The sequence below is a fragment of the Anomaloglossus baeobatrachus genome, chromosome 5 (assembly GCF_048569485.1).
Source record: "Anomaloglossus baeobatrachus isolate aAnoBae1 chromosome 5, aAnoBae1.hap1, whole genome shotgun sequence".
NCBI lineage: Eukaryota > Metazoa > Chordata > Amphibia > Anura > Aromobatidae > Anomaloglossus > Anomaloglossus baeobatrachus.
The window spans coordinates 389,135,694-389,163,236 of NC_134357.1; the positions used below are offsets into that span (position 1 = coordinate 389,135,694).

At 43.3% G+C, this 27,543-nt stretch overlaps 1 protein-coding gene across 1 annotated transcript in view; it reads left to right on the plus strand.

Annotated features, from left to right (window-relative positions):
* LASP1 (LIM and SH3 protein 1) overlaps nucleotides 1-27,543 on the plus strand; it is a 106,676-nt gene that overhangs the window by 23,871 nt on the left and 55,262 nt on the right. Inside the window, exon 2 of the mRNA XM_075350111.1 lies at nucleotides 7,438-7,532. Coding sequence (XP_075206226.1) covers nucleotides 7,438-7,532 — 95 coding nt within the window. The remainder of the gene's footprint in view (nucleotides 1-7,437; nucleotides 7,533-27,543) is intronic.

Genomic DNA, 27,543 nt, shown 5'->3' on the forward strand with positions numbered 1-27,543 from the left:
AGAACGGAGCCCGGATTGCACTTAGACAACCCACGTGTGCCGTAATTCACGGCACACGGAGGGACATGTGCGTGTTTTACACGCCAGTGAAAAACGTCAGTGTTTTTCACTGACGTGTGAAACGGGCCTAAAAGTGAGAATATTGTTGCTACAGCAACATTTTGGGTGAAGTAGCTGTGGATTCAAAATGCTTAATATACTCCTGAATAAAATCCTTGAGGGGTGCAGATTCAAAAATGGGGTCACTTGTGGGGGTTTTCTGACGTATAGGTACCCAAGGGGCTCGGTGCGCGTAGTTTATTTCAACTTTTCCAAAATTCAAATGGTGTTCCTTCCATTCCAAGCCCTCCCATTTATCCAAACAGAATGTGGAGAAGGAAATGACATCACAGGTTTTTTTTTCCAAAGGTCTGTGTTCAACCAACTTTATTAACACTGACAAGTCTTAAAAAACGCACCTAAAAAAACGCATGAAAAATGCATGAAAAACGCATGCGTTTTCGATGCCTTTTTCTCAAAAAGCATTGTTTACAATTCTCCCCTCTGCCAGAGGGTGCGTTTTTTTCCGCGCTGAAAAAAAAAGCAACGTGTGCACATAGCAGTTATAGAAGATACAATAATGAAAGCAAAAGTAAAGATGACCCTGCTAGTAAAAGCTTACAATCTACAATGGGGTGAGGAGGGGGTGACAGGAGATAAAAGTGCTTATTTAGGCTATGTGTCCGCACTTTGCTTTTTACCTGCTTTTTTGCTGCTTTTTCAACTGCAGCGTTTAATGCCAAAATGGATGTGTTCTGCTTTTCATGCAAAGTCTATGGGAATTTGGGTTTCTTGTCCGCACTATGTAGTTCAAAATGCTGCCTTTTTTGTGGCAGAAATTTGGGCAAAAACTGCTTTGCAGTTCAAAACGCAAATGGCAAAAACACTTGACATGTTGCTTCTTTGAAAAGCAGAGTTTTTGCCCAAAGTTCTGCCACAAAAAGGCAGCATTTTGAACAGCATAGTGCGGACAAGAAACCCAAATTCCCATAGACTATGCTTGAAAAGCAGAACACATCCATTTTGGCATTAAACGCTGCAGTTGAAAAAGCAGGTAAAAAGCAAAGTGCGGACATAGCCTTATACAACGACGGTCCAGCCACAGCCTTGACCACGCAGATGACCTTCTCGCAAGGTCATGGATTATGGTTTTGGCATGAATTATCTTCAAATGATTGGGGAAGATTGTTGTCAGACCGTGAGGCAGTGTGTATGATGTGTACATTGGATAGACATGAACTGGCCTATATCCATTTGGCCTAAAGGCCCAGTCACACACAGGACAGTCAGGACATCGCCTTTGAAGAAAATGGCCTGGACCATTCTGCAACGACTAGAGATCTCACAGCAGGGGCCTGATCGCTGGTAGGTGTCACACATAACAAGATCGCTAACGGGATCGCTACTACGTCACACAAACCGTGACTCAGCAGTGATCTTGCTAGCGATCTCGTTGTGTGACTGTACCTTAAGGTGTTAAGCTATCCACTACCCTAACTCATTTCCTTTTTTATTTATCAGTTGTGCTATTATGTGCCACTAAATGCAACTTTGAAACTACAACCCTACTGGGCTTTGATTGGATATAATAGGTATTCAAATTTCCTTATACTTTGTATCATACTGACCAGTGTGATGTTTGATAATGATTTTAATAATTGACGGCATTGGTTCATTACTTGGTATGATGAAAACTATATTTTGGTTTTCTGTGGACGATTGGCTAGTGGGATATTTCATGGTAACTTACGTTACATTCACAAGCCAAAAACTGAGTTAATAATGGCTACAGACTGTTCCTTGAAGGCAGGCACAAAAATGAGTGAATGTATATTGAACTATTCTCAATGATTTCAACAGTTTGATTTTTCAACAATACAAATTAAATACAAAATACAATGTTCTTACTTGGTAACTTACGTTACATAAAAAGAAACATAAGTTACCACGTAATAATATTGTATTTTGTATTTGTATTGTTAAAAAATCAAACTGTTGAAATCTATTGAGACTAGTTCAATGTCCAATATACATTCACTCATTTTTGTGCCTGCCTTCAGAGAACAGTCTGTAGCCATTATTATCTACGTTTTTGGCTTCTGAATGTAACGTAAGTTACCATGGAATGACCCTAGTTGGGAAGACAATGACTTAAAGACGTGCCACCACTTGTCATGGAGTGCACACCTTCCGATTTACCAGCTTCATGCTTCATCATGTTACGATCTCCAAAATAGCTGGTAGAATTTTGTATCCTAAGGCGGGCTGTCCTGAAATGTGTAGAAAGCTGTGCTCAGAGCAGTAGAGGAAACATTAGAAAATATTGTCAACCTAATTGTAGTTGGGGCGAAAGATTGTTTCTGCCATAGCACTATATCTTAGTAATTTGGCTACGTCCGTGATTTGTTGGTATACGCCTGACATACACATTGCAGGGCACCTCCTGCCAGCCTAACCGCAGATGTAAGTGGGGGACTGAGTAGCCACCTGAACGTTCTTTCAATTTCATACTCCCTTAGTTTCCCAAAAGACAATGTAACTATTAGACTGAAAATGCAGCCTTGAAATGCTGTTTTATCAGCATAATTTCTTTCATAAAGGGAAATGGATTCCAATTGGAGGAAGTAGGAAGAACGCTCCCAAAGGTTTTCACATTTTTCATGTACATATATTCCATTTTACTGACAGCTGTTATTGTACAAGACCAATGATGTTCTATAGTGTTCTTTTATGTCTTATACTATTAACATATAAATTTACATTACAGGATATTACAGTTGGATCGTAAACCTGTGATCTCCTGTCCATGCAATGATGAAGGGATTTGCATAATGTGACAAATTACCCACACTGTGTGTGTGTGTGTGTATGTGTATGTATGTATATATACACTCTGCGTATATATACATAGTGTGTCCACCCACCCATATCCTGTCCACTGCCATTAACTTCAGTGCAGCGAGAGCTATAGGCATAGAAGTGGTGTCTAGGTATAGTAAAGTAGCCATGCGCTACGCAATGAAACCAACAAGCATCTGTAATACGTCGTTGTAGGCAGGGCTGTGGAGTCGGAGTCGGAGTCGTGGAGTCGGAGTCGGAGTCGGAGCTCATTTTGGTGGAGTCGGAGTCGGAGTTGGAGTCGGTATAAAATGCACCGACTCCGACTCCTAAAATATATAATAAATTGGGGACAGGAGTGCAATGCAGAATGTGCTGAATATTTTACTAAATAATAACATTTAGTATAATGCTTATATTTAAGTGAAAAATTTATTGTAGTATAATGTGAACATCAGACATTTAATTGTTTTTATGATACAATAATCAAGATATTTGGATAGAACATAAAATATTTATTGGATACAACTTTAGAACACAAAAAACTAATAAATTGTAAATATGTAATATTATATATATATATACAGTGTATATACACACACAAGATATATATGTAATCTACTATATTACATATTTACAATTTATTACAGTTTTTTGTGTTCTAAAGTTGTATCCAATAAATATATTTTATGTTCTATCCAAATATCTTGATTATTGTATCATAAAAATTATTAAATGTCTGATGTTCACATACACATATTCATGTACTACAATAAATTTTTCACCTAACTATAAGCAATATATGTAGGAGTCGGAGCCGGAGCCGGAGTCGGAGCCGGAGTCGGAGCCGGAGTCGGAGCCGGAGTCGGAGCCGGAGTCGGAGTCGGTGCAAGAGAATTTGAGGAGTCGGAGTCGGAGTCGGAGTCGAAGGTTTGGCTTACCGACTCCACAGCCCTGGTTGTAGGTCCTGCAATGTTGGTGGAAGGGTCGCATACACCTACTGTTTGATGTGACCTCACAGAAAGAAGTCCAATGGGGTCAGGTCAGGTGAGTGTGGAGGCCACTCCATGCAACCACCATACCCAATGACTTGTAGGAAGGTCTCCATGAGGTATTTCTTCACGTTCACAGCCTTGTCAGGTTTACACGTTCTAATCATACCATTTCTCTATGCAAGGTGTCGATTTGTATTGCATTGATGATGCCCTACAACTTTGTAATTCACTTTTTTCTCTCTCGTTCCTTTTTCGAGATAAAAATGCTAACTCTGTTGTTTTCCACCAGGTGGCGCTATATGTGGTTTCATTGCGTAGCGCATGGCTACTTTACTATACCTAGACACCACTTCTATGCCTATAGCTGCCGCCGTTCTCAAATTAATGGCGGTGGACACTAATATATATTAGTGTGTATAAGTTTCAGCTCCAAAGAGGCTTGACAAAACCTTCATAATATGATGTGAGATGCTGTATGTAGATGCCCTCTAAATAACACACAGCCATTAATTTCTAAACCGCTAGCAACAAAAATGAGTACACCCCTAAGTAAAGCTTGTGTCCAAGTTGCAATTTTCACTTCCTGGTATCGTGATACATTAGAGTTACAAGGTCTCAGGTGTGAATGGGGCGCAGCTGTGCTAAATTTGGTGGTGTTGCTCACACACACTCAGGCTGTGTGCACACGTTGCGTTTTTTACCGCGGAAACACTGCATTTAGAACCGCAGCGTTTCAGTGGCAAATTGCATGCTTTCAGCTTTCCCAGCAAAGTGTATGAGAAAGCCGAAAAATCAGTGCACATGCTGCGTTTCTAAACGCAGCGTTTTGGATGCCAAAAATCGGTGCGGAACGAAAAGCAGCATGTCGCTACTTTTGTGCGGTGTAGCTGCGTTCTCTCCCCCATTGAATCAATGATGTGGGTCAGAACGCAGCTACACCGCAGTGAGCTGCTTTTTTGTTGCGGTCCGCGGCCTCATACTGCTCACTGGAAGCTCAACATGACACCTCCATGGCAAAGAATTCTTTGAATATCTTAAAGAATTGTTGCTCTACATAAGGATTGCCTAGGCTATAAGGGTATGTGCACTCGATCAGGACCCCCTGCATCCTGGACGCGGCGGGTCCTGACCTGCGGGTCTGAGTCTACTCTGCAGGAGACCGCAGCTGCTTGTGGCCACGATCCAGGTTCGGGCAGTTGCGAACTGTGTTCTCCCTGAGGTGAACACTTGCGTCTCCGCTGCAATGAATTGACATGCTGCTGCTAGGGACATGCCACACACTGTATCAGATTGGTCTGCATGGCTGTTGTCCCAGAAAGATGATATACAAGACAGCACTGCAAACAGTTTGCTGAAGACAAGCAGACTAAGGACATGGATTACTGGAATCATGTCTTGTGGTCTGATTGGCCCAAGATAATCTTACTTGGTTCAGATGGTGTCAAGCGTGTGTGGTGGCAAACAGGTGATGTGTACAAAGTCAAGTGTGTTTTGCCTACAGTCAAGCATGGTGATGGGAGAATGATGGTTTGGGACTGCATGAGTGCTGCTGGCTGTGTAGAACTACAGTTCACTGATGGAGCCATGAATGCCAACATGTACTGTGACATACTGAAGCAGCGCATGATCCTCTCCCTCCAGAAACTGGCCTGCGCGGCAGTATTCTAACATAACGACCCGCAAACACACCTTCAAGATGACCACTGCCTTGCTAAAGAAATTGAGGGTAAAGGTGTTGTACTAGCCAAGCATGTCTCCAGACCTAAATACTATTGGACATCTGCGGGGCATCTTGAAACAGAAGGTGGAGGGATGCAAGGTCTCTAAAATCCACCAGCTCCGTGATGTCATCACAGAGGAGTGGAAGTGGATTCCAGCGGCTCCTATGAAGCTCAAGTTAACTCCATGCCCAAGAGAGTTAGGCCTAAGCCACACGGCGAGAAAATTGGTGCGAGTGGAGTGCGATAAAACATCGCATTCCCCTCGGACCAATTCTAGCCTGTGTGACAGCACACATGAGCGATTATTTTCTCAGCCCTAATCGGACCGAGAAAACAATCGCAGCATGCTGCGATTGTAATCCGAGACTCTTTCTCTCGCACCCATTCAAGTGAATGGGGCGAGAGAAAAATCGCACTGCACTCGCGGTACACCGGTGTACCGTGCGTGCAGAGCGAGAATGTCTATAGCCGGCTACACAGGCGAGAGGGAGAGAAATCCCTCCCTCCCCTCCTGAGTGCCGGCCCGCCCCCCGCAGCTGAGGTCTGCTCGCACGAACGGACCTCAGTTGCAAGGACACAGGCATGATACTCGGCTCTGCTGTACTGCCAGCACGAGCCGAGTCTCATGCAAGGGGATCGCAGTAGTCCCCGTGTGGCCCCGGCCTTAAGGCAGTGCTTGAAAATAATAGTGGCCACACAAAATATTGACACTTTACGCACAATTTGGCCATTTTCACTCAGTGGTGTACACTTTTGTTCAGGGCTGTGGAGTCGGTAAGCCAAACCTTCGACTCCGACTCCGACTCCGACTCCTCAAATTCTCTTGCTCCGGCTCCGACTCCGGCTCCGACTCCGACTCCTACATATATTGCTTATAGTTAGGTGAAAAATTTATTGTAGTACATGAATATGTGTATGTGAACATTAGACATTTAATAATTTTTATGATACAATAATCAAGATATTTGGATAGAACATAAAATATATTTATTGGATACAACTTTAGAACACAAAAAACTGTAATAAATTGTAAATATGTAATACACTATGTAATATACAGTAGATTACATATATATCTTGTGTGTGTATATACACTGTGTATATATATATAATATTACATATTTACAATTTATTAGTTTTTTGTGTTCTAAAGTTGTATCCAATAAATATTTTATGTTCTATCCAAATATCTTGATTATTGTATCATAAAAACAATTAAATGTCTGATGTTCACATTATACTACAATAAATTTTTCACTTAAATATAAGCATTATACTAAATGTTATTATTTAGTAAAATATTCAGCACATTCTGCATTGCACTCCTGTCCCCAATTTATTATATATTTTAGGAGTCTGAGTCGGTGCATTTTATACCGACTCCAACTCCGACTCCACCAAAATGAGCTCCGACTCCGACTCCACGACTCCGACTCCGACTCCACAGCCCTGCTTTTGTTGCCAGTGGTTTAGACATTAATGGCTGTGTGAGCTATTTAAAGGCAGCAAATTTACACTGTAATAAAAGCTGTACACTGACTACTCATTGTATTAAAATGTCATCAGTGTTTCCCCATGAAGAGAGAATCTCACATTTTTGCAAATATGTTGTTATATATGCATGTATATAATATACACAATGATAGAACAGTCTGCAGATCTGAGGATAGCCCCACATGCATCCTACTATAGTGCCATACAGGTTTTATCCCTGCTGGATATCTCTCTCTCCAGCACATTCTAGTGCAGCTCTATTAATCCAGTGTTTCGGCTTATAAGATTTATTACCCACATGCATTAGCTGTGAATCTAGGTCACTAATGTGTGTTTTCTTTTTCTCCTAGTTTTGGCATAAAGCATGCTTCCACTGCGAGATCTGCAAGATGACCCTGAATATGAAGAACTACAAGGGATACGATAAGAAGCCATACTGTAGCGCGTGAGTGACAAATGACCAAATGTGTAGTCAGTTCTCAGCAGCTCACACGTCACTGCACAGCACTCCAGGATTGTGCGCTCAATACCATGCGAAGGGAGCACAAGCTCCTTCTTGTAAAGGGACCGCGCCACCCCCCATAATTTTACACACAGATCCTTTCATAATTTGTATAGAAACATGGCCTTAGGGCACTTCTTGTATTTTTGTAATGGACACCCATTAAATCATTTTAAGGATTGTTGAGCTTTTGTGGGAAAATTTTTTTTTAAAACCGCCTGACTCGTGTGGATCTAGTTCTTAAACTGGTAGAACCTCTACACTATACTATCAGATAAATAACTCCTGTTTCTGTCCATTAGCAGCCGCCATGCACATTCATATTTTCCTGAGTGTAGATGGAAATAAATGATCAATCCAGTAGAAAGAGATATACATACATACATACATACATACATACATACATACATATTGTCTCTCCAGTAAAGGAGACAAACTCTAGCACAGCGCCACCTATTGGAAGTAGCGATCCTAAAAGTCACAAGTGGATTTTCAACAATCCTTTGCAATATGACTCAGGATTGTTGAAAATCCACTTGTGACTTTTAGGATCGCTACTTCCAATAGGTGGCGCTGTGCTAGAGTTTGTCTCCTTTACTGGAGAGACAATTTGAATATTTCTTAGAGGGGCGTGGCAGCTAAGTCCCCTTACCTGGCAGCCAGACTGGCTTGCAAAGTCTCCTTAAGGGGAATAGTGTTCCCCCGTGGTCCCCACATAGCTTTCTCATGAGCCAGATCAGACACCCCCATACTTTGCACTGATGAGGGGCAAGCACCCCGAAACACTGTGTCTGCAAATTGGGATTCTGATCTGGCTTATATATCCTGAGTCATGCTACATACATACATACATACAGCTCTGGCAAAAATTAAGACGCCACTTCCAAATTTTCAGTTTTTCTTATTTTTTTCTTTATAGGGATCAGTAGTTTTATAGAATAAAAAAACAATTTACATTCTCATACATATAACATGTCTCCGAATTTCCAAGCAATAAATTTTGTATTTATTTTCTGAAAATGAGAAATGGTCAAAATAACAAATAATGCATTGCTTTCAGACCTCAAATAATGCAAAGAAAACAAGTTCATAATCATTAGAAATAACAATACTAATAATGTTTTACCTCAGGAAGAGTTCAGAAATCAGTATTTTGTGGAATAACCATGATTTTTAATCACATCTTTCATGCGTCTTGGCATGTTTTCCACCAGTTTTTCACACTGCTTTTGGGTGACCTTATGCCACTCCTGTTACAAAAAGGTCTGGCGATTGGGCTGGCCATGACCGGGACCTACAAAGCTAATGGCAGCTGGGTGAAGTACACAGCAAGAGCAGTTCGCAACAGGCTCCTAGAGGCAGGGCTCAAGTCATGTAAAGCTAGAAAAAAGCCTTTCATCAATGAGAAGCAAAGAGCCAGGCTGAAGTCTGCCGAAGACTATAAGGATTGGACCATAGAGGACTGGAGTAAGTTAATCTTTGATGAGTTTAATTATCAGCTTTGCTCAACACCTGGTCGTCTAATGGTTAGACAGAGACCTGGAGAGTTGTACAAGCCACAGTGTCATGCGCCCACTATGAAATTTGGTGGAGGATCGGTGATGATCTGAGGATGCTTCAGCAAGGCTGGAATTGGGCATATTAAACTTTGCGAAGGACATATTACTCAAGCCGCATACAAGGTTATCTTAGAAAAACAGTTGCTTCCTTCTACTCAGGCAATGTTCCCTAACTCTGAGGACTGTTTTTTCCAGCAGGACAATGCGCCATGCCACACAGCTAGGTCAATCAATGTGTGGATGAAGGACCACCACATCAAAAGCCTGTCATGGCCAGCCCAATCTCCAGACTTGAACCCCATTGAAAACCTCTGGAATGTAATAGAGGATGATGGATCACAAGCCATCAAAGAAAGAACTGCTTACATTTTTGCACCAGGAGTAGCGTAAGGTCACCCAAAAGCAGTGTGAAGGACTGGTGGAAAGTATGCCAAGACGCATGAAAGCTGTGATTAAAAATCATGGTTTTCTGAACTCTTCCTGAGGTAAAACATTATTAGTATTGTTTCTAATGATTATGAACTTGTTTTCTTTGCGTTATTTGAGGTCTGACAGCAATGTGTTTTTTTATTTTGAGCATTTTTCAATTTCAGAAAAAAACAATGTATTTCTTGGAAATTTGGAGACTGGTTGTCAGTAGTTTATAGAATAAAAGAACAATTTTACATTTTACTCAAAAATATAAAGAGAAAAATCTGAAAAACTGACAATTTTGCAGTGGTCTCTTAATTTTTGCCAGAGATGTGTGTATGTGTATATATACTGTGTGTGTGTGTGTGTGTGTGTGTGTGTGTGTGTGCGTGCATTTTTTATATATATATATATATAGATATATAGATATATAGATATATATTATAATACTTTTTATTTACTTTTTTTTCGATCAGGATATGAACATACAGGAACCTAGTACATTTGCATTATAGAGGTTGCTCCAGGTGAAGCTGTGCAGCTCCCATGTCCATGTCGCCTGTGTAAACTTCTATCTCTATCTATTTGGGTTTCATCTGGCCACACAAGAAGCGCCATGTTTACCCTTGCAGTTAATGACCATGAGCAGAGAAAGCTTCCCTGAACGCCAATTAAAAAGGCGGCATAAATTGTAGAGCACTTGTAAAAACATTGAATCAAATGGTTGGCATATGTAGATAGAGGAGGCCTGTGAGGCGGCCAACGCTTACAGTGTTCAGTCTCCTGCGTTATTGACGGCTTTTAGAACTGCGGGATAGATTGGTCCCAAGAGACTGCTCGGCCTAATTGGTATTCAGTAGGTGGCACACGGCTGACGTTGGATGTGGCTCCACACTGTGGTAATGGTATCCTGTCACATACACTCGCATGTGACCACTTGCCTTTGACCGTTTCATTGGTCAAATTGTAATATACTGGTGAGTGAAGAACAGCTGTGGAGGTGCAGAAAACCATTAAGAAGAATCCACGCATCAGTGGTATAAGGCAGTCATAGATGTAAAACACCCCCTCTACCCAGTCTGACGACTAATATATTTTATTGCCAGAAGGTAATCTTTTTGGTTGCAATAGGTAACTGCTCCATCTTAAATATTAAATAGTGCAGTTTTTTTTTTCTTCAATTAAACCAAATTGCAAATATGATTTTTAGACCTGAATGCATGCAATTAAAGGGGTATTCTCAATTGCAAAAGTTGTGCCCTATCCTTTGGATTGGTGAAAGCTTCTCTATCACTGTTGGTCTGACTGCTGGAACCCCTGAACCTGGCCTCTGACGAGCCTCATGTTTAGAGCGGTGGGCAAGTTACACATGTAGTCGCCAATCGACTGCTCTGAAAACTATTGGACATTAGGTAATACTGTAAAAATTGGTCCTCCTTGTGGGAAGACTGCAATAAAAAGGACCCCACCACACCCACTACTGTAGTAAACCAGAGTTCATGTTATGAAACACTATCTCATGAATTTCTCGAACTTAGGAGAAGTGCGATAGATATCATCTCAACGTAAACGGCTTCTTATAAACTTCCACATTACAAACTTATGTTGTCATCTGTTTAGGCCCTTTTCACACATCATTTTTTTGCCATCAGTCACAATCCGTCGAATGTTGAAAAAAAAAAACCAAACCACGGATCCGGCTATTGATGCCGCTGGATTCGTTTTTTTTCTCAGACTTGTATTAGCGACGGATTGCCTCACGTTTCATCCGTCGTTCGACGGATCCGTCAAATTGTTTGTCCGTCAGATGGATACAATGGACAAAGTAATGTTTTTTTTTGCCTACGTCGAATAACTTACAGTGACTGATCCATCGCCGTCCGTTGTTTGGTAGAATGGAAGACTATGGGCGCAGGATCAGTCGTAATTTGTCAAATGACGGAATCTGTTTGTTTTGGGGGGGAGGTTTTAAGAGCATGTTCAGATGGGGTGTAAAAACACTGTTGGGCTGAAAAAACTGACGCGTCAGATACGTTTTTTCGACGGATCCATCGCATCAGTTTTTCTACACTCTGCGACCTGATCAGTCAATCCATCGAGCCAACAGATTGTGACTGGTGCCAAAAAATTGTGTGAATAGCCCATAATACATAGCCTGCTGTGGACCATACTGCCTCAGAATGAATGGAATATATGATGGAAAAAACTTCAGCATGTTGCATTCTTTGGTATGAGGCACTGCGAGAATATACAGTAGTTCTGCAATAGTGATTAGTTGGAACTACAGGTGCACCTATAAGGCTTTGTGCGCTTCTGTGCCAATACTGTTTATGGATCCTATCATCTACTGGATATGACTGTACATAATAATGTATTGTCCATGTGGATAACACACAGTGGAGTGAAAGTTTTGCTCCCTTACTGATTTCTTAGGGTCCCGTTACACGTAGCGACACACCAGCGATCCGACCTGGCAGGGATCGCTGGAACGTCGCTGGTGAGCTGTCAATCAGACAGATCTCCACAGCGATCAGAGATCAGCCACCAGCGACCCATGTAACGACGGCTCACTGCTGGCTACCGGAGGAATCTCCAGTAATGCCAGGGCTGGATTCAGTTACCTGCTTTGCACTCTGGAGCTCTCAGCTGCAGCCTTGTCTGATCTCAGAGTTTGCAGGACTGCACCACGAGCACCGAGTGATTGATTCCCCGGCCTTTGTGGTTCAGTTCATTACAGCTGCGGACAGGCCGGGGTGCAATCCGGAGTTCAGGTGAGAGCACCGGCTATTAGCCCGGCCTGTCTGCAGCTGTCATGAACTGAACTGCAATCGCCGGGGAATCAATCACTCGGTGCTCGCGGTGCAGTCTAGGCTGCACTCTAAAGCTCAGGTGAGAGCTCCGCAGTGCAATGCAGGTAACTGAATCCAGGCCTGGCATTACTGAAGATTCCTCCGGTACCCAGTCCGACGCTGGGCGCTCGTTGGTCTCCCGCTGTCAAACACGCCGATGTGTGCTGCACAGTGAAAGACAAACGAGCAAAAAATGGTCCTGATCGTTTTGTCACGATCAGCGACCTCGCAGCAGGGGCCCGCTCTCTGCTGCATTTCACACAGCGAGATTGCTAGCGAGGTCGCTGATACGTCACAAAACCTAGACGTTTCAGTGATCTCGCTAGCAATCTCGCTATGTGTGACGGGGGCTTTATTCTTTTGCATGTTTTGTCACATGTAAATGTTTCAGATCACCAAACAAATGTAAATATTAGACAAAGAACACAAGTAAACACAATCTGAAGTTTATAAGTCAATGTCTTTATTATTAAGGAAAAAATAAATCCAGACCTATAGGGCCATGTGTGAAAGTGATTTCCCCCTAACCCTAATAATTGGTTGGGCCACCCTTCACAGCAACAACTGCAATAAAGAGTTTGCGATATCTGGCAATGAGTCTTTTACAAAGCTCTTGAGGAATTTTGGCGTAGTCATCTTTGCAAAATTATTGTAATTCGGTCACATTGGAGGGTTTCAAAGCATGAACCGCCTTTTTAAGGCAGCATCTCAATTGGATTAAGGTGAGGACTATGACTAGGCCACTCCAAAGTCTTAATTTTTGTTTTTCACAAGGCATTCAGAGGTGGACTTGCTGGTGTGTTTTTTGGACCATTGTCCTACTGTATAACCCAAGTTCTCTTCAGCTTGAGGTCATGAACAGATGGCCAGACAATCTCCTTCAGGATTTTTTGGTAGACAGCAGAATTCATGGTTCCATTTACCGCAACTCGTCCAAGTCCTGAAGCAGCAAAGCAACCCCAGATCATCACACTATCACCACCACATTTTACTGTTGGTATGATGTTCCTTTTCTGAAATGCTTTGTTACTTCTATGCTAGATGTAATGGGACATAAACCTTCCAGAAAGTTCAATTTTTGTCAAGTCAGTCCACAAAGTATTCTCCCAAAAGTGTAGAGGATCATGAAGATGTTTTCTGGCCAAACAGATACGAGGCATTATGTTCTTTTTGCTCAGCAGTGGTTTTCGACTTGGAACTGTGCCATGTAGGGCATTTTTGACCGATTTTTCTTTTTTATGGTGGAGTCATGAACCCTGAACTTAACTGAGGCAAGTAAGGCCTGCAGTTCATTGTATGCTATTTTGGGGGTCTTTTGTTACCTCTTTGAGTCGTTGCTACACTCTTGGGGTAATTTTGGTCATCTGGGTCCTCCTGGGAAGGTTCACCACTGCTCCACGTTATTGCAATTTGTGGATAATGGCTCTCACTGTGGATCACTGGAGTCCCAAAGGTTTAGAAATGGCTTTATAATCTTGTCCAAACTGATAGATCTCAATTATTATTTCTCATCGCAGGATATCTAGCTTTAGGGCTCGTGCGCATGTTGCGTAATTGCATGCATTTACGCTCCGTATAGCACTGCAGCGTAAATGCATGCGTCCTGCGTCCCCTGCACAATCTAAAAAGATTGTGCATGACACGTGCACACGATGCTTTTATGAACGCAGCGATTTGGGTGCTAAAATTTTTGACCCAAATCCGTGCGTTCATAAAATGAGCATGTCAATTATTCTGTGCGCTATGGAAGCAGCTCCCACTCTGTCTACAAGTGTGGGGGGGAGGGGGCAACAGCCATAGCGCATGAAATCGGCCTTTTTTGTACAAAAAAACTGCATCCATTATGCAGTGTTTCTGCAGCTATTTGATGTGCACATGTGCTGTCAAATCACTGCAGAATATTCAGCAGTTACGTGCGCATGAGCCCTAAGGCTAGGAACGCACTTTGCGTTCACCTACTTGCAGTTTTAAACGCACGTTTTGGGCTTAATTGATTTGACCAAAGTTGCCTTTCTGAAATTTAGCGATGAAAACGCATGCGTTTTTTGCCGCGTATTTGAAGCGTTTTCAGCGCTTTTTATCTGCGTTTCCACCTGCGTTCTGATAGTTGCGTTTTGAACATAAAGACACTGCTTAATAAAGTTTAAATAGTCAAAATCTTTGGAAAAATGGTAAAAAAATCAAATCTATAATCATAGAAAAAATCATGAAATTAAATTATGTTCATTAATTATTGCGGTAATATGATGTTTTATGGAAAAATTGCAATAAAGTATTTTCCTTAATTTAAATTGTGTGTGTGTGTGTGTACATATGAAGTCATTATTTTAATGATCAAAAAGCATGCGTTTTGGTAGTCCAAAACGCATGGTTTCTGCAATGAAAAAGCAGGTAAAACGCAGTAATTTGAAGGAATCTTGGTTTTTGCCATTTCTCATTGGCTCCAGTGTTAGCAAAACTGAAAATGGCAAAAACAACTGACATGTTACTACTTTGAACGCATGTTTTTTGCCACAAAATATGCAAATTAAATGCAGCGTTTAAAAACGCAAAGTGGGGTCGGAAAATCCAAATTTTTCATAGACTTTGCTAGAAAATCAAAACGCATGCCTTATGGCAAGAAAAAGGTGCTTCCCAAAACGGGCCTAAAAAGCAACAAAAACGCAGGTGGAAACCAAAGTGCGTTCCTAGCCTTAGGAGGATTTTTTGGCCTACGTCACTTTGTCAGGCAGGTCTTATTTAATTGATTTCTTGATTGACTACAGTGTGGCAGTAATCAGGCCTGGGTATTGCTAGGGAAATTGAACTCAGCTTCCCAAAGTCGTGATAAACCACAGTCAGGCTGTGTGCACACGTTGCGTTTTTTTACCGCGGAAACGCTGCGTTTAGAACCGCAGCGTTTCAGTGGCAAATTGCATGCGTTCAGCTTTCCCAGCAAAGTGTATGAGAAAGCCGAAAAATCAGTGCACACGCTGCGTTTCTAAACGCAGCGTTTTGGATGCCAAAAATCGGTGCGGAAAGAAAAGCAGCATGTCACTTCTTTTGTGCGGTGTGGCTGCGTTCTCTCCCCCATTGAATCAATGATGTGGGTCAGAACGCAGCTACACCGCAGTGAGCTGCTTTTTTGTTGCGGTCCGCGGCCTTTGTCGGCACGCCAGAACGCAGGCATTTACCTGGAAGTGAGGTCAAGAGGTTTCATGTTGACCTCACTTCCTGGCAAAGTCCAGGAAAGCCCCCGGTGTCGCCGAAGTGCCCCCCCCGACCCCCCTCCCGAAAATCCAACATGGCCGCGCGCACAGTAGCACACCGGCAGCCCTGCTCCTATGATTTCTGTCGCATGTGCAATAACACATGCGACAGAAAAATGCCCCCCAGGCCCTGCCCGGTCACCCCCTATTCCCCCGGTATTCCCCCTTACGTGTCCGGTCGCAGCGCTGATCCCCCGCGGCCCCCTCCTCCTTCACAGCAGACGCCGGCCGGTCACATGAGCAGAGCAGCTGACAAGCCAGCACAGTGTTCAGAGAGCTGTGCTGGCTGCTCGGCACTCTGCAGCTGTGACCCGGGGAGAGTGGGTGCAGATTTTTGGCACCCACTCTCCTCAAATGGAGGGTCTGCCCTCCTAGAAAATGGGGGATACGTTCCCTGAACGTGCCCCCATGTTCTAGAAGGTCCAGAGGCGACGTGGGACGTCCATATGGATTTCTGCGGACCCATTTTTTCAATTTTTTTGATTAAATTGGAGAACAAGGGAATGATTTGGGGAGTGTTTTTTCTAATTTTTTTGTCATTTTTTTTTGCTTTTGTTTACTGTCAATTAGTTATGTCGGGTATCTAATAGACGCCGTGACATCACTAATTGCTGGGCTTGATGCCAGGTGACATTACACATCTGGTATCAACCCCATTTATTACCCCGTTTGCCAACGCACCAGGGCGCGGGATGAGTTGGGGCGAAGCGCCAGGATTGGCGCATCTAATGGATGCGCCACTTCTGGGGCGGCTGCGGCCTGCTATTTTAAGGCTGGGAAGAGTCCAATAACCATGGCTCTTCCCACCCTGAGAATACCAGACCCCAGCTGTCAGCTTCACCTTGGCTGGTGATCTAATTTGGGGGGACCCCACGTTATTTTTTTTTTTAATTCTTTATTTATAAATAAAAAAAAAAAGCATGGGGAGCCCTCCAAATTGATCACCAGCCAAGATGAAGCTGCCAGCTGTGGTTTGCAGGCTACAGCTGTCTGCTTTACCCTGACTGGCTATCAAAAATAGGGGGGACCCCACGCCATTTTTCTTTTTTTTTTTTTTTTTTTTTTTTTTTTTTTTATTGGATAAATACTAAGCTAGGCACCCTTTAGTGCCACATGAAAGGTACTAAAGGTGCCAGCTTAGAATATGCAGGCGGGGGTGGGACGTTATATATATTTGACATCCATTCATCCATTGACGCTTTTTAGGTTGTGTGCCCACAATCAGGGTTTGCAGCGTTATGGGCGCTGAGTGTTTTCCCTGCGTCCATAACGCTGCGTTGTGCAGTAGAAGCACAGTGGAAGGATTTTTGGAGATCCCATGCCCACTGTGCTTCTTTCCTCCGCAGCATAAACTGACCGGTGGCGTGGCTTCCCGAGCCTCAGCATGTCAATTTATGCTGCGGAGACGAGAGTGTTCTCTGCAGGTAGCATAGAGCTCCACAGCAGCCTGAACCCAAATCGTGGGCATGGGCAGCTGCAGGAAGGCTGACACTGTGTACTAGACGCCGTGTCGCTGGATCATGGCCACATAGCCTTAGGCCCCTTTCACACGTCAGTGATTCTGGTACGTTTGTGCTTTTTTTTAAACGTACCAGAATCACTGACATACGCAGACACATTATAATGAATGGGTCTGCTCACACGTCAGTGATTTTTCACTGCACGTGTCTCCGTGCGGCGTACCCGCGTGTGCGTGATTGCCGCACGGAGACATGTCCATTTTTTTCTGGCATCACTGATGTCCCACAGACCACGCAGTGGTGTGGTCCGTGAAACACGTGCCAGAAAAAAACGTGCTTTTAAAATAAAAATCATTTTAACTCACCCGGCGTCCAGCGATGTCCTCTGCAGCCCGTTCTCCCTGCTGCTTCTGAGCCGGCTCATTATTGTCGCGCATATTCATGATGTGCGACACAGCCGACCCGGAAGCAGCTGCTGCGGGGGTCAGCGCCAGCCGGATGCTGCACCGCGGGAGCGATCAGCACCATGGAGAGCGGGAGCGGGCACAGGTGAGATAATCTCTAAGTGCAATCACGGGCCACGGAGAACGGAGCCCGGATTGCACTTAGACAACCCATGTGTGCCGTGATTCACGGCACACGGAGGGACATGTGCGTGTTTTACACGCCAGTGAAAAACGTCAGTGTTTTTCACTGACGTGTGAAACGGGCCTAAAAGTGAGAATATTGTTGCTACAGCAACATTTTGGGTGAAGTAGCTGTGGATTCAAAATGCTTAATATACTCCTGAATAAAATCCTTGAGGGGTGCAGATTCCAAAATGGGGTCACTTGTGGGGGTTTTCTGACGTATAGGTACCCAAGGGGCTCGGTGCGTGAAGTTTATTTCAACTTTTCCAAAATTCAAATGCTGCTCCTTCCATTCCAAGCCCTCCCATTTATCCAAACAGAATGTGGAGAAGGAAATGACATCACAGGTTTTTTTTTCCAAAGGTCTGTGTTCAACCAACTTTATTAACACTGACAAGTCTTAAAAAACGCACCTAAAAAAACGCATGAAAACCGCATGAAAAACGCATGCGTTTTCGATGCCTTTTTCTCAAAAAGCATTGTTTACAATTCTCCCCTCTACCAGAGGGTGCGTTTTTTTTTTCCGCGCTGAAAAAAAAGCAACGTGTGCACAAAGCCTCAATATATGTTTTAAGGGGCAGGCAATCCCTTTTTCACACATGACACTAGGTTTGGATTTCTTTTTCCCTCATCAATAATAATAAAGACCTTCATTTATATACTGCACATTGTTTACTTGTGTTATCTTTGTCTCGTATTTAAATTTGCTTGGTGATCTGAAAAATGTAAGTATTACAAATAAGAAATCAGGAAGGGGGCAAACACTTTTTACACCACTGTACGTGACTGTGGCAGGCAATCGGAGCCTGCAGAGGTGACACTGCATCTGACCTGCAGATAGATGATCTGTCATCAGTATGGACAACACTTCTTACACGCAGTAAATTCACAGCACAACCCACATACACTCTAGGTGCTACACACTCACATAGCAAAACACATATATGAAAGAAAAGACCATGGGCGATGCGCATAATAGCAGTACATGTTACTGGGTATCCTGAAAAATACCATTTTATTAAAAGTTCAATGCAAAATAAAAGAAAACACAAATGTTTAAAAACCGTTAAAACCCCACTGTTCTATAGACCAAAATCAGACTGGCTCACTGTGATAAGTGCACAGAGGTACCCCCTACCACCTGTACACGGGTCCCCTCGCCATCGTAAGAAAATGTAGAAGTGACACAAAGTATAAAGTACAATTATATAGTGTAACAAAGTATAATTAATATTATCATATTAAAGCTGCTATACCGAAACCGGGATTAGTGCAAAATGCAACATCAAGAACTAAGTGTATTGGCGCAAAAAATACCATATAAGATCAAAGACCCTTTATAACATACAGGCATAACAAACTGGCTGCGGGAATCGCCACTCACAATCCACAAATATCGCTCTATTTTGCAGCCGTAAAACTTTAATTTCAAATATAACAAAATTTAAATAACTCACCCAAAAAAGGAACCGAACCAATAACTTCCCCTATAGTGTTCCATAATTGTTCTAACCACAGAACTGGCACCTCCACCTACTGGCTGCCACTTCTTGTCAATGGATGCATCTATAAACGTTAGGTTTTTGGTCACCAATCTCTTTAGGCTATGTGCCCACGCTGCGGAAAATGCGTGGAATTTGCCGCGGATTTTTCGCGGAAATTCCGCGGATTTTTCAAAAATCTGCAGCACAGCTACTCCCCAGCCATTTCTATGGAATTTGGGAACTGCTGTGCCCACGCTGCGGATTTTTCCGCAGCGGAAATAATGCGGATTTCCCTGTGGAAAAATCAGCAGCATGTCAATTATTCCTGCGGATTTCTCTGCAGGGTCCCATATACTTACCTGCCTCACCGGAGTCACTTTCTCAGTCCGGTGTACGGGAGCGCGGTGGATCCAGGTACAGGAAGGAAGAGGTGGGCGCGGCCTGCACGAGCTCCGGTCATGTGACAGCCGGAGCTAGTTCAGGCCCGCCCACCTTCTCCTGCAGACGCTGACAGTGACCTGGCTGCCGCAAAGCGAGGTGCTGCGAGATGGAGGTGAGTATGAACTCCCGATCACTGCAGCACTTGTTCTGCATTGAGGATGCAGTGCCGAAGCCATGGTACTGTATCCTCAATGCAGAATGTCCGCACCATATCCGCAGGACATTCCGCAGCATGGAAACAGACAAAAGTTGTGGTGCGGTTTCCTGGGAGCTCCTGCGGATATATCCGCAGGACACTCCCCGTGGGCACATAGCCTTAGGGTTTGTCACACTTTTTCCAAAAGGTTTCTGATTGGTTGCCTTTTTTTCTTTTTGCTTCGTCTAGAAATAACCATGCAAAATATCTGGTGGCCACTTATCCCTTCTCTTACATTTTAGCTGGGGCTATACAGCAGCACTTTCCATTAAAACACGAATTGTACTGATTAGAGATGAGCAGTCCAGTGTCCATGGCAGCCGGTATTCACTTGAACACCTGGCATCCGCCACACCTCTGGCACATTAAGGACCCTTGATGTCACTTAAAGCTGAGGACATTGTAATTGCCATTTTAACCAAGGATAAGGTGTGTTGAAGTGAAGACTGGCTGACATGGAGCACCAGACAGGACACAGCGGTGCCAATTGCATTGCTCATCTCTAATACTGATGTCACCAGTGCTAAGAGAACGGCTATTACTTTCCATCCTGAGTACATATCCATGACATGTGAAAATAATACTTGGTTCCAGTTTAGTGATCATTGGTCGCTTCTGTGGAGACCAGTGGTTCAGTATTTTGTTTCAGGCAGTGGTGGACACCAACAACAAAGGGCCTCTATGCAAGATCATTGGGGCCCTTGGCTTCAAACCCAAAATATTTCTAGAGCATATGGTCCACCTATGAGTTTGTGATTTCCCAGTAAACTCCCCACTTGTGAGGTCGCAATACCTTACATGGCCAAAACGGTGTGGTGTTACTGCAATGATGACCTGATAAAAAGGCTTGTGATGTCACTTGCATGAATCCTGCCTGTGATGTCACAGCACCATACCTTTTATAGAAAAACAGGTGTGGTGTTACTATCAAAAATGATTATATAGATAACACAATAGCTTACCAAAGGGCAGATACTGGCAACAAAGGCATCTGTGTAAATCATCTCAGGTTAAATGCGACAGAGCATTTCTGCATTTAAATTTGCTTTAGTTGCATTACAGTATCGCCCTATACATTTCAAAGGATGAAGTCTGCAATGAATTCCACAGGAAAAAATTGACATGCTGCAAATTTTAAAATGTACACCTCAGATCAAATTACATGTGAACATGTGAGATTCTTAAAGTTGGTACTATATTATGCTTTGGACTTTCTGCTTGCAATTCTAGGCAGAAAATCTGCACCATTCACATTTTCCCTTTAAAAGGAATCTTTTGGTTGGATCAACCCTTCTAAGCCAGGTGTGGCAATCGGGTCATAGCAAGCTGAATAAAATACTTTGATATCTGCGATCCGATGTATTCCCAAGAAATCCTTTTTTTCTTATGTAAATGAGTTGTCCCTGGCTATAGCCAGAATACTGGTAAATCTGCCTCCAGAGCATATTTTATATAGAAGGGAGAGTTACCAGTGTGATGGCCGCTCTCTGCTCTAACTGCAGAGCTGTGTGTGATTATAACTGACCCATCTGTAGGGTCCTCTCAGGGTTTCATCTTACAGGCAGCAGAGCTGTGGGGGCTGCAGCAGAGCTGTGGGGGCTGCAGCAGAGCTGTGGGGGCTGCAGCAGATGTGTTTACCCGAAGACAAAGTTCAGTTTTACTGCTCTGTGTGTTAATTATACGTCTCACACTACTGTAGTAACCCCTCCTTTCATTTAATATAAGCTCTGGAGTCAGATTCGCATGCAGATCGCTGTCCTGCCCATAGCCTGAAACAGCTAGTAGAATAAGACATTGAATAGCAGAACACAAGGTATTCTTTTATGCTGTTTCCTATGACCTGCATGTCCATATAGATGGCTTAGGAGGGTTGGGCCTACTGACAGATTCCCTTTAAATTGCAGCCCCCCTATTCAGCCGCACTGATTGAACAGGTTGTAAGTCCATCCCTAATGCAGGAGCAGCAAACCCTTTATTATTCTGAATTGCCAGGTACACTGTATGATGGAAGGTTTGAAAATATGATTTCCAGGTTTCATTGATAAGGGCTTCAATCACTTTCCTGATCTGTATATATTTTTTTTAATACATATTCTTAGACTATGAAAGACATCACACTATTCACTTATTAAAGGAGCCCTCCGCCTAATATTGTCCATGAACTATTTGTCTAGTGACAGCTGGTGCAGCCTCCCTCATGTTGTGGGATTTGGCTGATTACAGGTATAGTGCCAGCAGCACCTACTCGCACTTGGGTTCCCACACTACACATACTGTGTGCCAGCCCCCTCCCTTCACATGGTACTCTTCACTGAGCATGCTGGCAGTAGTTACAGATGCAGCGAGATTATCGTCTGGAGCTGTTATGTCACATGTTCCTAAACCTAAAATCTCTGCACTGGCTGTATGGTTGCATCTGTTCTTCCATGGTATCCGTCACGTTGGGCTAAAGGAGACTGACTAGTGATCTTTACAGGAATTGCTGACATGAAGTCTGGAAAAAATGTTTCTCCCCTGATCTCAACTATATTTTCATTATTTCCAGTAACCTTCCCCTTTTTATGTCTCTCATTACAGTGCCACTTGATGGTGAAACAATAATTATAGCGGTAAGGTTGGTGGGAGCCACACCATACCTTTTGGCACCCATTCCCAATCTTGCCTCCTATGGTGGCACTCCCCATTGATATGTAATGGCACAGTTACAAGATACATGTACTGTCCATAGCTACTAAATGACCACCGGTCAACTGTATGAAGGCTGAGCACCGGGTTGTTTAATGCTTTCTGTACACAGACCATCTAGTGTTCTTTGCCCACAGGATGATCATTAATACAATCATTGTCCGCTCATAAAATATCATTGTTTTTGGCAGCACACGTCCTGCTTACACAAAAAGTGTGCTGCCGAGAACGATAATTTTTAAGCTGCCTTGAATACTATTGCATCTGAGAAACGATTGTATTACTCATTCTGTCGATGTTTGGTGGCTAATCATTAGGAACAATCATTCCTCTGAACACTCGGTCCTTAATTTTTGGCCTGCCTAAATGTGTCTGCAGGGCGTGCTGCCACCTCTTTCCTTTATAGGTTCATTGAATGACCATCAGGGGAACTCCATTCTCCTGAAAGGTGGTAGTGAGACGTATATATAAACTACTATGTATATAAAGTAAAAATTCTGGGTCACAGAAGAACTGGTCAGGACAAGGGAGGGTTGGCGGTGAAGGCCCCTGAGGCTTACGCCTCATCTGTACTGGTATATTTGACCATTTGTAGGTAATGTGCACAACACACTGCCATCGTTGAGCTCTATACCTGAACAGTTTGTAGGTAGTATCTAACTTATGCTAATCGGGGTGTGTAGGCCCTTTACGGCTGCTTTGGCATTGTTGCAACCTAACATTTCCAGAGGGGAGGGGAATTGGGCAGATTCCAGTCATTCCGGAGACATGAAAATTTCACTTTCTCTGCTATGTCAGGTCATAGGGCTCCCAGGTCACAGACTGGCGTCTTCCACTATAAGTCATATAGCTCTGGAGGATTTCTTAGATTTCATTGCTATTATGGGAGTACTTATAGCCAGATTTTGCTACTATTTGATGTTTGGGTCTTATTTTGCATTTTTTTCTGCCAAGTTACTTATAAACTGAAAAGTAAATAAACCATTTTTTAAGCATTTTTAGACCTTATAATTTTCTACAGAGTGGCGAGGTTTTGGGTCCTGAGATCGTAATCTACAAAAGGATTTAGTTCAACAGCCATAAAATCTTCATCGGCACAGTCATAAAAAGATCTTAATATCCAAACATTCTCCAAACGACCACTGAGACGTTCACCGCTCAGGACACCGCTCCTGCCTGAACACGCGCATGGACCGGAGTACGGATTCAGTAGATCGTTTCTGACTCGGTACTCCGCTCTGTGCGAGCTCGGGCAGGAGCTGTGCTCTTTGCCTCCGATTTACCTTTCTCCATTGTCTGTGAAGAATTCGAGTGTAGATAAAATGTTTGCTGATGAAATGTGTGACCAATAAACAACTAGACTAGTACTGACTAAAAGTGTGTGGTGGCATCAGCAGAATGATCCTTCACCAGAAGAATATCCGTTCGACCACCTCTAGGGTTGGCATGCAATTTATAATCTGTGGTCACATTCATTTTCCAGAATCTAAAATTGTGCCAGCTGTTGCCAAATTCTAGGATGATTTGGTAGAGCACTAAACCGGCAAGCCATGTAATCTGCATCTACTGTGTAGTTGAACATGATCCATTGCTCTCTATCAGCCCTTATAGGTGCACGATAGCTGGTTATAACCATTCCGCATTGCCTCAGGTATGGTATCTTATTTCTCCATACTTTCCACCCCCTCCTCATTCATTATCTATCTCTGCATTTTATCTTCTCTGATCTTTCGGCCTGCTCTGCACTTCAGACTCTGCTGCAGTCTCCACTGCCCTATTTCTATGACAGGATGTGTATCTTTCTGCTGCGGGTTCTGACGCCCTGTACTGACTAAGCATCAGCTATGCAACTGCCTATAAATAGACAGAAGGGTTGGAGAGGATGTGACTGTGGTCAGGGATGGAACGCCCCATGTGCTGCGAGTGGTCACCTATGTGTTGGCCCATTCGCTTCCTGTCACCCTGTGGACAGGATACAAATAGTCAGTGTGACTACGTCTCCAGCCACCCACTGATCTGTACATGTCACTGTGTCTTCTGCTGCTTCCGTAACCCTATGAGAATTAATTGATTACCCAGATTCACTTATGACTACCACTGCCCTCAGTTCTCAGTGGTCCAGGAAGCTGACGGCATGGGTTTAGGGTTTCACATGGCATTTTCACTGTGATAATATAGGCTGCATTCACATTTATTGTAAGGCTATGGTCACACTTTGTTTTTTTTTTGCTGCAGCAAAACTGGCTTTCTTGGCAGTAAAAAAAAGCTGCTTCCAAAAAGCATGTTTTGGGCTATGTTCACACACTGCATCTTTTAGGCCCTGTGCGCACTGGGAAATTTTGTTTTTCTTAAAAATCCACACTCTGGCAGAATTCCACTGCAAAAAACGCACCAGAAGCGCACCCGAAATCCGCATGTGGTTTTACCGCGGTTTTGTTGCAGTTTTGTTGCATTTTTCCGTGGGTTGGTCCCTGCGGTTTTTAAACAATATTTAATGGCAAAACCGCAGTTACTTGCGGAAAAGTGTCATGCTGCTTCTTTTTTGCTGCAGCAAAACCTATAGGGAACAAAAACGCAGTGTGCACACAGCATTTTGGATTTCCCATAGATTTTGCTGGGCGAGAATTGCAGGAAGGTTATGAGCAAAAACTGCACCTTTTCTGCACCAAAAAACACGGCAAAAAACGCAGTGTGCGGACAGGGCATTACTCCATTTTTGGTGCGTTTTTGAGGTCATAAAGATGCACCTAAATGTATGCATTTCCTTCTCCCAGCAAAGTCTTTAGATTTTTAAGATTTAAGTGGTAGATATCTGACTATGCCTACATTGATCTGCAGCACAGATTTTGTAAGTTGCATCATGTCAATTCTTTCAACCTTTGTAATTTGTTTGGTGAAAATTGCAACAAATCCGCAGCAAAATCTGCATGTCAGGATATCTGCACATGTCCAGTATTTGATGCAGATGCAAAAATACTGCATTTAAAAAGTACGTTATTTTTTTTTTGGGGGGGGGGGCGGGTCGCTAACCCCCCCCCCCCCTTCGTGGTTTTTTTTTTTACGCCATTCATTAAATTAGGTGAAAAACGCTGCAAAAACATTGAAATAATTAATATTCTGCAGGTTTGAACCTACTTAAAATCTGCAAGGAATAAATGCATGTGCAGAAGGCTTTAGAAATCTCATTCACTTTGCTGGGAGGGTAAAATTCTGCTTTTCTTTGTAGTGAAAATGCCACATGTGAACACACCCTAAGGCTCTGTGCCCACGTTGCGTATTTGCATGCAGTTACACTGCGATCTACACTGCAGCGTAACTGCATGTGTATTGCGTCCCCTGCGCAATCTATGCAGATTGTGCATAATCCATGCCCACATTGCGTTTTAGAACGCAGCAATTTGCATGCTGCCAAATCGCTGCGTTCTAAAAGCAACATGTCACTTCTTTCGTGCGCTTTGCATGCTGTCTCCATTCTGTCTATAGGGTGAGGCAGCATTCAGAGCGCACAAATTCTGCAGTCACCAAAGTCTCAGAACGGAGCTTTTCAGCTGCGCTCTGAAGCGGACATGCAGTGCCTTTACGCTGCGGTGCAGAGCGCACACACGTGGGCACATAGCCTAACAGTTTTAAATACTGATTTTTGTGGAAAACCTGTAGCAAATCTGTTGTGCATTTACCCTGAGGGGTTAAATCCTACTGAACACCTTTAGCACCATAAAGGGAATTATGAAATTTAGACCCTTCTTGTTCATCACGCTGGAGCCATTTTCTGCAAGAATTCCCTCCCTCCTTTCCTGTGTGGTCATTGAGGTTCACTATTTTTACTGCAGCCCCTAAGAAGAACAAAACTACATGCAGGTAGAGTTTAGGGTGTATGGCCATATTAAGCGGAAGTATTACCAACCCTAATATAAAATGCACGGCAGACTGACAGCGATACGGGCGTCTGTAGATACCGCAGTATGGTATTACTTTACAAGGTGGCTGGAAGAGACTAGAAATAATGAAACACTTGGCAGTGGCCTGTTAGAGGTGTCTGATTACTGGGATATGGAGGGCAGTCGCATGTTTGTTGGCCATCACACAATATCATTGTCTAGTGATGAGTTACAAAACCCGCCTGCCTAAAACAGTGGATATACATTTCCTGGAGCTTCAAAGATTATATTATTGGATTGCTTTTGTAGCTGAAGAATATAACATATTAAGAGATTGCGATTATAGATGGGTGAACCCGTGATGTTTAGGTTCGGCAAGTCCAACCTGATTAAAAAAAAATAAATAAAAATCTGATTCAGGATCGGACTTGAACTTGGGACATCTGTCCAGATGACGGACCCCATATAAGTCTATGGGGACTCGAACATTGTGCTATGAAATGGTGGTAGAAAGGGCTAGGGGGATTACAGCAGGACCATTATACTTACCGAGTCTCCCACGCAGTTGTTACACTACGTCCGCTCATTAACTCTCATACATATTCACTGCTTCCCCTGCCCACCGGCAGTCCTGGTGTCTGTGATTAGTTGCAGTCAGACTGCGCCCCCATGCTGTGTGACAGCGTCTGTAATTGGTTAAAATCACACACGGTGTCTGCATACCTATAGTGTAAAGATAATAAATAAGTTGGCATAGGGTCTCCCCATATTATGATACCCAGTGCAGATAAAGCATATACATACAGGCTGCAGCCCCCAGCCATGTGCTTATCTTGGCTGTGTATCAAAATAAGAGGGACTGTATGCTTTTTTTTTTTTATTACTATATTTAATTATTATTATTATTCAACTAAAATAACTTTTAAAAACTGCATGCGTTTGGCCGCCCCCCCCCCCCCCCCCCAAATTTTGATACCTAGCCATGACAATGCCGACAGCTGGGGGCCTGGATTTTCAGGCTTAGGGGACCCATGGTTATTCTCCCCCCCCCCCCCCCAACCTAAAATAGCAGCCTACAGCCGTCCATTAAGTGTGACAATTTCAGCACTTTACC